Source organism: Equus przewalskii, chromosome 24 (assembly GCF_037783145.1).
Source record: "Equus przewalskii isolate Varuska chromosome 24, EquPr2, whole genome shotgun sequence".
NCBI classification, from domain to species: domain Eukaryota; kingdom Metazoa; phylum Chordata; class Mammalia; order Perissodactyla; family Equidae; genus Equus; species Equus przewalskii.
Genome location: NC_091854.1, coordinates 19,954,350 through 19,967,557, shown reverse-complemented (window position 1 = coordinate 19,967,557; position 13,208 = coordinate 19,954,350). Strand labels below are relative to the sequence as shown.

Below are 13,208 nucleotides of genomic sequence, written 5' to 3'. Positions count from 1 at the left end.
TGTAGCAATGTGTCAGTCTTCAAGAGAAACTTAAAATTTGAATTTTTATGAGAAATCACCCAACTTCTAAAAGTTGGCAACTAATTAAAAAAATCTAAAAATCCCTCATACCCAAGAAACATTTCTGTGGACCACATCTAACACTGAACCTATTTGCAGCCTTGGCCTAAACGTCTGAGAGAATTGTCCTTTATGCCCAAGTCCTTTGCTCTGGTGCCGTCCATGCACACTCAGCTTCTTAGGGACCGAGTGGGAAGAAAGTTCCCAGTGAATCATCCCAGGATGCGTAGAGGCCTAGTGAACTGAGATCACCTGGTTGGGAGGGACCCAGAAACATTAACCTTGCACTCCTTGCTTTTGGAATCTTCTTAGCCACTGCCCTACCGATAACAATACAGTTCCTACCAACTATTAGTTTTCTCACAGGGGAAACCATTAGATATCAACAATCAGAATGCAATTGAGAAAATTACTCCTAGGCTTTACGATACCACATTTGAAAACTGAGTGTGAAGGTAGAGTTGATCAGACCTCAGATCAGACATTTAAAAAGGGCCAGATGTAAAATATGTGTTTGAGAAATCAGAAAAATAAAAGAGGTCTCTACTTTTAGCAGAAATCGAATGAATCATATTAGGATGTTTATCTCACAGTTTTGAACTCAAAGTGATTGGTTTGTTTCCTTTCTGTCACCAAAATGCTATTGATTTTTTTTCTTCCCATGGTGTCACCCTGTGTCTGTTGGGGAGCTAAGTCACGTTGCCTGTGCTCCTCCTCACAATAGCCCTTTGGCTTCTGTCAGCCCCCCGTCTTCCCTAGGGCTTGGGGTGGGACTGGACACATCTTTCCGCCTCCCCCATTTCCCCGTCTCTCCCCCTGGCCTTTATGCTGTAGCAGAGACCGGGCGTTGGTCTGTTTATTGAAGATGCCAGTTGAAACGGGGTATCATAAAGAATGATGCAAGTGTATATAAACATTTTAATTTAAAATGTATACATTCTTTTACCACTCTTTTCGTGTAAAAGACCCTTTCTTTGAGTAGAGGACACAAATTGGCGTTCTGTGAAGTCGTGCTTACATAGTCACAGTCTTAACGTGTGTCTCTGGGTTCTGTTTCATTTTTAAAACCGAGATATATGAAACGCTGGATGTTTAAAGATATTTTTTCTAACCTCCTAGCATCATCTTGCCCACACCTAATTTTTTTTTTTTTTTTTGCGACTCGCCCTGTATGGAGTCTTTCCAAAGCAGTTAACCTAGTTTTTATGGCAGTAATAACTCCTTGTTTCACGCCTATTTCATCAGCTCATGTACTTTTAAATTAAATTGTATAATTAGAGTAACAGATAAAATTGCCACGAAAGGGTTTGGGAACAGACATGACTGCTTCTTGGTGACATTCAATTCAACCGTGGGGGCAGCTGTGCGCCCCCAGCTGTGCGTATCCTGTGCCCTAAGTGGCCTGCAGCAGGCAGGTAGTCAGTATGCTTCACAGGAGTGGGGGGCCCTGAGTCTAGTGAATGAGCTGGCTGCAGGCCGGGTACTGGTGTCTGCTGTAGGAACAGCATCCCTCTCGTTATTCAGCCCTGGGAGAGGCCTGGAGCACATCTACTCAGGAGAAGTGGAGTGACTGATTTAGGGCTTGGCCTGGTTGGTTAGACGTGCTTAAACAGGCCTGCACCCCCAAAGTAGGACAGACTGAAAACATTCACAATCTTCTAAGCATTTAAAACCCACAAAACTTGTTTTTTTTCCCCTGTGGGTGAACAGGACCATCCTGCCTGTTTTCATGTGTAAACAGGTTGACTTATGTCCCTGAGTCAGGATCACAGAGAAACATGGCTTCTGTTTCCTTAGCCGTGAAAACTGCCTTTCTAGAGGCGATCTAAGCCAGAACTGAAAATTTAACTTTTGCTTTGGTGCCACCAAGTGGTTATTTTTGAGATACCATTCTCGAGGAGAAGATGGGTCGACAAGCAAAGATTTAAAAAAAAAAAAAATCTGGGCCAGACAGAATTGCACAGAGGGTTTTTAGGGCAGTAAAACTACTCTCTGTGATACTACAGTGGTGGATACTTGTCTTTATTCATTTGTCCAAACCCACAGAATGTACACCACCAAGAGTGAAGCCTAATGGAAACTATGGGCTTTGAGCACCACTGCGGTGGGGGCTGTTGACACTGGGAGAGGCTGTGCGTGCGTGGGGGCAGGAGGTATGTGGGAAATCTGTCTTCCTGCTCAATTTTGCTCTGAATGGAAAAATGCTTTAAAAATAAAGCTTATTAATAAAAAAAAATCTCCCATTTGACATACATTTTCCTTTTTAGCTACTGATGCTGCAGGTAAGAGCAAGGTAAGACAGACATCATCTAGGAAGGCTGGCTGACTTCTCAGGCATGGATGACAATCTCTTCCTGAAGTTCTCACATCCTAGAGTCTGGGTCCTTAGCTTCATAAATCCCAGAAACCTTTTACTTTTTCACTGTATCCAGAATTATTCGATTTTCCAGGTTATATCATACTCACCAAACTTACAAGAGACTTGTTGATAAGCCAGAAGGCCAGTGTACTACTTTACATTTAGAAATGTGTATAGAGTGGTAGGTGAAAGCACATGTTAGCTGAGCAGTTCATTTTCTACCCTGTAGGAAATTTATATGCGAGACAAATTATACTGAGTAGGTTGTTTGGTGAAATCACAGTGGGCTGGGGTGTGTGTGGTGAGAGGAGTGGGGGCATAAGGGTGTGTATCTTGAAGGGGTGTACCATTGAGCTGAGACTGTCTTGACCACTTTAGATCCATACGTGAGTCTCAGCTGAGAATACTCAGTGTTGCTGGGTAGTACAGAATCCTAGACAGTGCTGATGACATACTTACCTCATCTTTTTCTTTGGACACCCTTTTGGAAACTCTCCACTGAGCATCTTGCTGCTGTTAATCCATCCTTTCCTCAGATGAGGTGTAGTGTGACTGGTATGGCCACCGCTGTAGACTTGCTGATGTAGCTCTGGTCTCCTGAGAATCTCTCTGGTCACCATGATTAGCCTTAGCATCATCAGCCACCATTTATAGGTTTTTGCTTAGGGGAGCTGGTCTACTTGTGATAATTTTTAATGATTTCATTCTCAGAGGAAAACTTATGTTTTATGTTTTGGTGATTGTGTCCTTGAATGCAGGTTAAAATTAACATGTAAAATCTTCAGTCACTTTGGAATAGATTCCCAATAGCCAAGGAGTACTTGCTGAAGATGGGAATTATTCTGGGTTCTAAGTCAGTAAGACTGTCTCTTGACGTCTATGTCTTGAGAGTTTTGTACAGACCCCACTACCTGCTTGCATTTACCAGCCTGTCCTTGATGTCTCACTGGCGCTCAGTTATCTCCAGTTCTTGGTGCAGCATCCCGCCACCGCCCTAGCTCTTGCCCCAGACTGCTGCCACATGGGGTCCTCAGACAATGGGATTTGGGGAGATATTTGCAGAAGTTATAAATCGGTGACCTGTGGTTGGAATCTGATCCACAGATCTTTTTTATTTTTGCCAATGTGTTATTTTTAAAAGTTTGATTTAGTTGCTAAAGCTTAAAAATTAGGAGATTCGTACAAAATTCTGAATATCCAGTTTCTTTGCAAAAAAGTAGATCTGGCTTTGCAGGGCCTACCTTCCCATGAGAGAGGAAGTTCTTGGAGTGGCAGTGATGGGGCACGCCCCGCCCAGTGATCTCAGTGCCCACCCTCCCCTTTCACCCATTTACACTGCTGCTTGGTATTGGGGGGTGGCTCTTGGTGCATTGGAAAAACAAAAATAAAACACAAAACAAGCATAAGGAAAGGAGTGGCTTCCTGGGGACTTTTGCTCTCTGTCCCCTTGCCTGCCTTCTGAGAGGAATTCCTTCCTTGGAACCTGTTCCTGACCTCGTTAGGAACTGCTTCTCTCAGTACGTCACCTCTGAATTTGTCCCTTGTGCTTCCAGGGGGCGCAGTGTTGGAGTGTGTTGAGGAAAGCATGCGGACTTTGGGATCACAAGACCTGGATTTGAATCCCAGTTCTGCTTCTTGCTGAGTTCGATTTCCTTTTTTGTAAAATGAGAGCTGTAACTTGCTTGATAGGCGGGTACCCCAAGGTACCCATAGGTTCTCTCCCAAGACATGACTCCCGTTCTTCCTCATGATCTGTTGAAGTCCCGCTGAAGTTCTGCCTCTGCTTTCCTGCCTCGTACACCTCTTTACTCCTACAATAAAGCCAACTGTTTTATTTTTTATTCCTTACAACTTCCAGTGTGTCCCATCTGTACATTTCACGTATTCCTTTTCCTTTTTTGTACCCAGACCTCTGATAGAGACTCCTGTGTGAGAATAATAGGTGGCAGGTGAATTTATCTTGGTTTGGGAAATTCTGTAAGAATTCTATAAGAAGGCCTTTTATCAAATCTCTGCAATAATTGTACACAGTCTTGTGATGGAAACTGCATTAGCTTCTACAGCAGGCTGTTGGAATTCTTTCTGAATATATACACCTTCCCCACCCATTGTATGTTTGTAGAAATTGAGCCAAGGTCCAAAGGTGGAAAGTCGTCGGTGGAAAAAATCGGTACTGCAAAGGGGACACTTCGCCTGAGATCGAAAGGTCCTGCCACCGTGGAAGAAGTGGTATGTTATGTTTGTTTAATTCCCATTCTGCTTGGAAATGTGTGGACGTTCGTATTTATTAGAGCTGGAGATAAAGGTAAAATCACAAAGTTCAATAAAATACCATAGATTCTACTTAAAGCGTGGACTTTAATTCATGGCCTATTGGAACAATATGAAAATTACTGAGGGCATTTAACAAGGAAATAGAGAAACTGAGCACATGAGAAGAGATTGTGATCTGTAGCAGTCCTCAGCTCCAGCAGACAACTTTTTCCAGAGTCTGTAGACATCTGGACTGGCTCAAAAATGTAAAAGGAATCATCTAAAGCTCTGAGAACCAAGGAGAAGTCTCAGAGCCACCTGTGGGAGCAGACATACTTAACATTTTGATAATGAAAGACTCCTCAGGGAAAACATTTTGTAGTCATCTTTGACTCTTCATGTCCCACATCCCTTCCATCAGCAAATTCTAGTGGGTCTACCTCCACAATACGCCAGAATCCAACCACTTCTCACCTCTACCCCCAGCACCCTGACCCAGGGCACCAACATCTTCTCGTGAATATCACAGCCACCTTCTGGTCAGTCTTCCTGTGTTCACCCCACCCTCCCTCCTTTGGTGCTCAGCACAGCAGCCAGAATTATCTTTTAAAAACATAAGTGATGGGGCTAGCCTGGTGGCATAGTGGTTGGGTTTGCTCACTCCACTTTGGGGCCTGGGGTTTGTGGGTTCGGATCCTGGGTGCGGACCTATACACCCCTTGTGGGTCCATGCTGTGGTGGTATCCCACATACAAAATAGAAGAGGACTGGCACAGGTGTTAGCTCAGTAACAATCTTCCTCCAGCAAAAAGAGGAAGATTGGCAACAGATGTTAGCTCAAGGCCAGTCTTCCTCACCAAAAAATAAAATAACTGGCCCCCCCCCCCAAATGAGAGCATGTTACTTTTCTGTTCAAAACCCTCCAAGGGCTTCCTATGTCCCTCAGAATGAAAGCTAAAGTCCTTAGAGTGACAAACATGCTCTGACTCTCACTTCTTCTCTGACCTTATTTCCCATCACTCCCCTGTTCCCTCTGCTCCAGCCACAGGGCTCTCCTCGCTGTCCCCAGACACTCAGATGTGTCCCACCTCAGGGGCTTTGTACAGCTGTGTCCTCTGTCCGAGGGCGTTGCCCATTTATTGGCACAGCCTGCAGACTTGCTGCCTTCAGGTTTCTGCCCATGTGTCACCTTGACTAGAAGGCCTTCGCTGAGTATCTCATGTAAGTAGCAGTTCCCACCACCCCTCCTGCTGCTCAATCCTCCTCGCTCTTAGTTTCATCGAAGTGCTAAACACGGTAGGACTTATCATATCTTTATTTCCTTTTTGTCTATTGTTAGGTGCTTTGCTCACATGTCTTGTTTCCTTCAGTATCCCCAGCACCTAGTACCTGACACATCAAAGGAGCTCAAGTCTTTGCTGAATTAATGAATTAATAAATAATTCACTTAAGCTTGAGAAGAGTAAGGGTTTTGCTGATTGACTGGGTCAGTATTTGAGTGAAAAACACCAGCAGGAAAAGAGACAAACGGAGGGAAAGGGGTGGAAGAAGAGGCTGGCAGGGGGAAGGGACAGCAGCGGAAAGGATTCCAAGTGTCAAGGGCAGGTCAGGCCCACCCGCAATAGCGAAGATGGTGGTGAGGAAGTCATTGTGCAGGCAGAGGGGAGGGCAGGCGGGCATCTGAGACTCAGGAGCTCCTGCAGCAAGGGGTGCAGATACCAGCCCGTCTGGTTCACCATGTGTGTATTGTCCTAGGGTTCTTCACATGTGTGGAGAGCAAAAGAGTAAGACAGTGAACAGTTAGGAGGCTGTTTTCACAGAGGGGGAGCCCAGAGCATGTGGGGTGATGACGTCCAGGGGGGTTTGTTGGAGCAGACACTCCAGGAACCCTGAGGCCAAGGTTGTCCTTCTGAATGTTTGAGTCACCCAGGATGTTGTCACTTTTGGGGAACCCAGAGGAAGATTTTGAGTCGGGTGCCCCTGTCCTGGCAAATGGAGATGAAGAGACCTGAGAGAGCCAAAAGCATTTTGAAAATGAGCTACGATGAGGTGTGTGAAAGAGACAGGGCAGAGCCTTCTGGTCACGCTGAGTCGTTACTGTTCCTTTGTCCGGCACACGGCCAGGCATGCGGCTGCAGGCCAGTAACTGTTTATTGAACGAATGAACAAACCCGTGGAAGAAAGAAGCCTGTAAAAGAATAGAGGAACAGTTGGAAGGAGCCAGAAGTGAGGAGCTAGGAGAGTGAGGCTGTGAGGAAAATAGGACAGACCTTGAACCGCAAAGGAGGCGGGGTCAGCAGGAGAAACTCCGCGTCACTTCAGGAGGAGGGTCATCTTCTAATAGCGTAACGAATAATATTTGTTAAGTACCTGTTATGTATAAGGTGCTGGCATGAAAAGGAGTAGCCGAAGATCTATCTGGGGATGTAGGAAAGATTCATTCAAAGATAAACATCTGAAACTCTGTTTTGATTTGCATAGTCTGTCCCATTAACTGGGGCAATTAAAAATAGCTCATAATAAAAGGAAAAAGCTAGTTTGGTGCTAAGATTGAATTTGATACAAATGACTTACAATCTAATTTCAGACATTAAAGGATTTATAGATTTCAAACAAATCATCCCCTTATAAAAGAACACAAATTCTGAAAACTGTGAAAGATGCCCCATGTGTGTACCTCATAATTTATTCAGTATGTGAGTATGTGCTGAGATAGGCACAGTCCAGGTGCTGGTGATACGAAGATGAATAAAGACCTTGGTTTTTCACTTTAAAGGGAGAGAGCCATGAAAGGAGGCTATTACAAACCAGGGGCAATAGGGTTAATGTCCCAAAGGAGGGGCTGATCTCCGTTGTCAGGGATGGGGAAAGAGGGGCCATCAGGGAGAGTTTCCCTCCAGGAGAAATGATGGAGTTGGTTTAAGATGAGCAGGAGAGTGTTCTAGGCGTGAAACAATGATGGGCTTGAGGACCTTGTAAGTGTCCATCAAATTGGAGTGTGGAGTGCTGGAGGTACCTGGTGGGGGGTGATGAGGCTGGAAGTATTGACCTGGGTCAGGATGTGAAGGGCCTGTGCATAATGGGGGAGCCATTTAAGAATTGCGAGGGGAGCAACATAATCAATTTTGCATTTTAGAAAAATTCCTTTGTTGGGGTGGGGGGTGGGTTGTTGAGCAGGGTGCATTTGAGAGGGTGAAGGTTGCAGGCAGGGAGGCAAATTAGGAAACCTCTGCACATAAGAGAAGAGGAGGGCTGAACCCAAGCAATCAGAATGTGAATGGAGGAGAGCCGATGAGATCAAGAGCTGTTTAGGAGGTGGAATGGTAAAATATTGATGTCGGATTCGGTATGAGAAGTACTGATACTTGTTGCGAAAACTTACAGTATGGCTGCTGGATACAAAGGTAAACATCTGAGTTACTTTGAGAGCCTGTTGCTTTCACCAGACCATTCAAAATACACTGTAGAGAAGGCGAGAGTGGTGTATCATCTGTTATTGTTTCTAAGCCTTAGTTCAGATAAATGGGAATATGAGAATGTTGTAATAATATCCTCAAGGAAATAAAAATTAAATTTTATTTACAATAAGATGCATATTTAAAAATAAGTTTGGAGAATACGAAGTAACATATATTTATAACAATATTAAAAGTATTATGAATTTCTTATAATCTAATCTTAAATTCTACATTTGCAGCTGTGGTTTTGCATTCAATTTCTTTGGCTAATTTCTTTTTTAGCTATGAAGCCATTTAAAACCAAGTATTTCAAATAAGCTGAACGTAGAACCAGATTTGAGCAAATATTAAACCAAGATTTTGAAAAAATAATAAAATATATCCAATCATGTTTTTCACTGAAACCTTTAATAATAGATTCAGGAAGAAAAAAAACATTTTGTTATCGTTAATGCATAAAACAAGACATTTTTAAAATCTTTCGCCATGACTTCATCCTTATAAAGTTTCTATTTTTATGTATTTTAATACTTAGATAATATATTCATATGGTATTGCATGTGTGTAATTTATAAAAACTACACACTATTAAAAATGATTAAAGAAGACAATTGGGTGATAGAAACCAACAATTTAACACTATATGAAGTGGTTAGTCTCCTTCGGAGAACTGCAAAATAGGGCAGAATGCAAGAAGCTTTTGTAAGATAAAGAATAAAGACCAAGAAAGAGAAAAATAGGAAATATCTGGTTGGCTGGGGCCACACAGCCAAGCTCCTGTGGGCTGAGAGGCCCGGAGTTGGCTTGGCCTGTGGGCAGTGGCTGACTGGATGGACTGCGGTTCTGGTCAAGTGGAGTATTTTCAGGGGCATGAAAGTTGTCTAAGTCTCTCTTTGCTGGCATGGCACCCTGGGCAGGAGTGGCTCTATCTTGGGCCTACAAAGTTATTTCAACAGTACAATAAAATTAAGTAAAAAATAAATAATAAGAGTAGTCTTCAGAAATGTTTTACTCTTGAGGTGAGCCATTAAAAGGTTGGGGGCAGTGGCTTGCACGATAAAGACCAAAGCCCTTTTCATGCCCCACGGGACCCCTTAATATCTGGTCATGTCTGGGACTAGGTTCCCCAGTCACTTGGGACCTCTTGCTGTCCCCATAACAGGCTGTGATCTTTTATCAGACTCTGCAACCTCACGTAGACTTTGGTTATCTATCTATTGCCTTCTACTTGAAGTGCCCTCTCCTGCTTATCTGACGCTAGTTCATCTTTGAGAAAACAGTTCTCAAGTCACCTTCTTTCTGAAGCTTCCGCTATTCTGAGAGATTTAAATTTACTTCCCTTGTGATGCCTCTGTATCTTTTATATTCTTTAAAAATTGACCTTATTATGGCTACATAGTTATTTACTTTCACATCTGTCTCCCCTTCTAGATTGTTGGCTACTTGGAGACTGTGTTCCTGGCTTTTCTTCTTTGAATCCATGACACTTAGCACAAACACTAAAAATAAGTGTTTACTCTACTGGTTTGTGTTGAGTTGTAGTGCAGGTTCTAGATATATTTCCATTCAAATTAGCTGACGTACACAGCCATGAACTGGCCCCACATCAGATTTTCCCCTGTGGATGCCTCGACATTCAAGAGATTGCACATAGAAATATAATCTCTTATTTCTCTTTTCTTTGATAAAGCCCTCTGAAACCAAAGCAAAGGCAATTGAAAAGATTGATGATCTTCTTGAGTTGTACATGGGAATTCGAGATCCTGATTTAGGTAAGATTATGCTATTTAAAAAAGTCTTATATTTCTTAATTTGATGGAACTTAGTGCGTATTTATGTCTTCCTTGCATTTATAGCCAATTATACTTTTTAAGTTAAAAGGTATTTCTGGATTGATGAAAAGAGTCATGAAAATAAAGATAATAAATAATAATGAAAAGAAGACCTGGTCCTTACCTCTTACTGTCTGTGAGGCCTTAGAGTCAAGTCAAGTTTCCTAAACTTCAGTTTTTAATCTATAAACTATAAATAATAATATTTCCTTCACAGGATTATTTTATGGATTTAAAAAATATATGTGATGATGGATGTTAACTGGAATTATTGTAGTGATTATTTCACAATATATACATCTATTGGGAAAATATATATGAAAAGAATTTTGTAAATGATAGATATGATAGGTGTTATTATTTGACATGCATTTTATCATATATTGTTTGAGACAGATTTACATTGATTAAATTGTGTATTTATCATGGTATTAAAGTTGTGCACCATATTACTGAAACCTTGTGACCAATGAATCAGAAATATGAAGGAAGAGGACACACTTGGCATATGACTAATCAGGGCAGTTGAGCAGTTGAATTTCTGTGTATTTCTTATGTCATCATTAGGATGTCAGGGTCTTGGTTTATCAGTTAAGATTCTATCAGTTGCAAATAACAAAACAAATAAAACAATAAAATAAAAGTTGCAACTACAGCAAAACAAAACCCAACAAACCTAACTCTAGCTGGCTTAAGGGAGAAAAGGGGGGAAATGTTTTGGTTCTTATAACTTAAACGTCCAGAGGTAGATCCTGGCTTCAAGAATGCTTAGATCCGGAGTTCTCATGCTATGATCAGGATGTGCTTTCTTTTCTCTCAATTCTAACTTCATTTCAGGTCCCCATGGTATCTCCTGGCAGCTTCAGACCCTCCCTCATGCAGCCAAATGATTGCCATGGCTCCGCCCTCTACATCATCTTGGTGGCAAGCACGATGGGAGAGAGGGAGAGCCCTTTCCAAATCATTCAAACAAAATGCTTGGGATTGTCTCTGATTGGTCTGATTGGCTCACTTGAGCCAGTCACTGAAGCTAGGAGGGTGGTTAGGTCTGAGTCAAATGCTCTACCTCTGGAGCTGAGAGTGACTCTGAAATACAAGGGCTGAGACTGTGAGAGGCCTGGCCCCTCCCATGCGGAAGCAAGATCCGTGTTCTCTTAAGAAGGGCAGGTGGATGCTGGGTGGGGAAAGAGAGAGTGTGCCCTCTAATGGTGGGGTTTGTGCTGCATGCGTCCATGCGTGTGTGCGTGGCGGTGCGTTTGTCAGGTACTTAACAAATTTTTTAAAGTCAAAGACTTGGACAATTTTCTTTACCTTCTACCAGATAAGTATTTTACTCTACCTCAGCTAGAGGTATTTAAAGCTCATTCTTCCTTTTCTACTTCCACTCATCTTCCTTTATTCTTATTTTTTTCTTGCCTGTCTGAACTTATAAAATAAAATTTCTATGGGGGATGTACAGATAATGTCTGTAATTGAAAAAAATTGGCGCTCTGTTTTTTAGCTCCTTAGAGAGAAACAGAAAATTTGCATATAATGGATCCTTGCTCCACACAGACAGAAGTTAAGAAGTTAAAGCTGAGATGATCCTACAGAAAGCCAGTGTCTTAAAACATTTGTCCCCAACCCTTTTACATTTGGGAAAATATAGAGATTTGCATAAATGATGTGGGCCTGTGACAGTTATGCAAATGAACATGCAAATGAGGGCACAGGGGATTTAGAGATGGCAGTGCTACTGAACTCAGATTAGGGAGTATTTGTTGGAAAAATAATATGATGGGTCTCTATCCAGGTGAGAAGTTTTCAAATTGTCTAACTGTATGAATATTATAAGGTTCAGGAACTAGCGTATCAGTTGCTGGGTCTTGATGAACTTTAGGAGAATCACACTTTTCAAAGGTGAGAACTTGAAAGAGTCCTTAAATTTAGAACTTACGGGTCTTATAGTTACTTAAGTGTAAACTGGGAGTAAATACATTAGTTTTGCTCTTTTGTTGTTAAAAATATGCAAGTGCTTTGGACAATGGTACAAGTAATTATAAATGAATTAAGAAACAGTTCTTTAAGAATCAATTTTCTTTCACTCTGACAAATTTAGAGCACTAAACATTCCTCACAAATTCTTTGTAAATTAGCTAGTAATCCCTTTGTAAAGTTATTAATCATCTGTAGCAAATTCCTCCAATGACATGAAAAGTCATTATCATTATACATGATTAGCAATGTGGTCACTGAGGGAGGCAAAGTTTAAGGAAAGTAAGTATTTGACGAATGTCAGCCATTGTTAAATTAGGAATTTCTCTCATTATTCAGATCTGATTAGCAGGAAATATAAATCACGAATGTAACACTGATTCAACAGACGAATATATTTACTTGTTTGTATTCCCATGTTTCTTAGCTTTCAGAAATATTAAATCTTAACACAAATTACAATGACATCAAATTATTTTGGAGTTGTTAATGTGTTTATATTAAAAATTTTAAAAAGAATTGTGGCAGTAAAATCACTAAACCCAAAACACTATCGTCAGAAAAGCTTTGGGATGTATTTACCATTTGAAAATGGAAAATAACTCAAATGAGTTTATATGGGAAGTAACCGTGAAGGTGACAGTGTTTCATTTGGTTGTAAAGTTACATTGTGAACTATGACTTTTCAATCCACCCATTGCCAACATGGGTTGCCTTGGAATGTTATCTATGGGGGGAGAGTGGTTTCTGGGAGATTTTGAGTCCTATAAGACTTTGTCTGGGATTGACCTAACTTAATGGAAAGTTGTATCATATATGTTTCATCATGAATATTTAACGCGACTGTGTAAATTATATATAGAACTACAATATTTTCTGATGATACCAATTTAGGAGTTTGCTGATTATCCTGGCAATTTCAGAATTTTAGGATTTCTAATTTATTAAGAGATCCAGAAATGTGTGGAAAGGAAATCTTCACTATAAGATCTTTTATAGCTCTTTTAAAAGTATATGATAATTTTAATAGAGATAATTACATTCTTTCCTAGGATGGTTTTCTTTTTTCAGTGAATTCAAAACAATGAACACTAAAGAAAGTCATCCTTCTCAGATAAAGCCAATGAAGTTTTGGAAATAGATTTCACTTAAAAAACATTCTATATTGGCTGATCTTTTGGTGTTGGGCTCATATGTGAGTTGCTTGAAATGTGTTGATATTTATGAAAAGTCTTAGAGAATGTCAGTGTTGAAGACCTTACATAGAAAGAG

The 13,208-nt window shown here is 41.1% G+C and overlaps 1 protein-coding gene across 3 annotated transcripts in view; it reads left to right on the top strand.

The window, feature by feature from the left end:
• Positions 1-13,208, top strand: part of GIPC2 (GIPC PDZ domain containing family member 2) — a 77,131-nt gene that overhangs the window by 57,510 nt on the left and 6,413 nt on the right. For all 3 annotated transcript variants that reach the window (XM_008518999.2, XM_070592808.1, XM_070592809.1), the window contains exons 4-5: positions 4,542-4,648; positions 9,821-9,902. In XM_008518999.2, the coding sequence (XP_008517221.2) occupies positions 4,542-4,648; positions 9,821-9,902 (189 nt within the window). The remainder of the gene's footprint in view (positions 1-4,541; positions 4,649-9,820; positions 9,903-13,208) is intronic.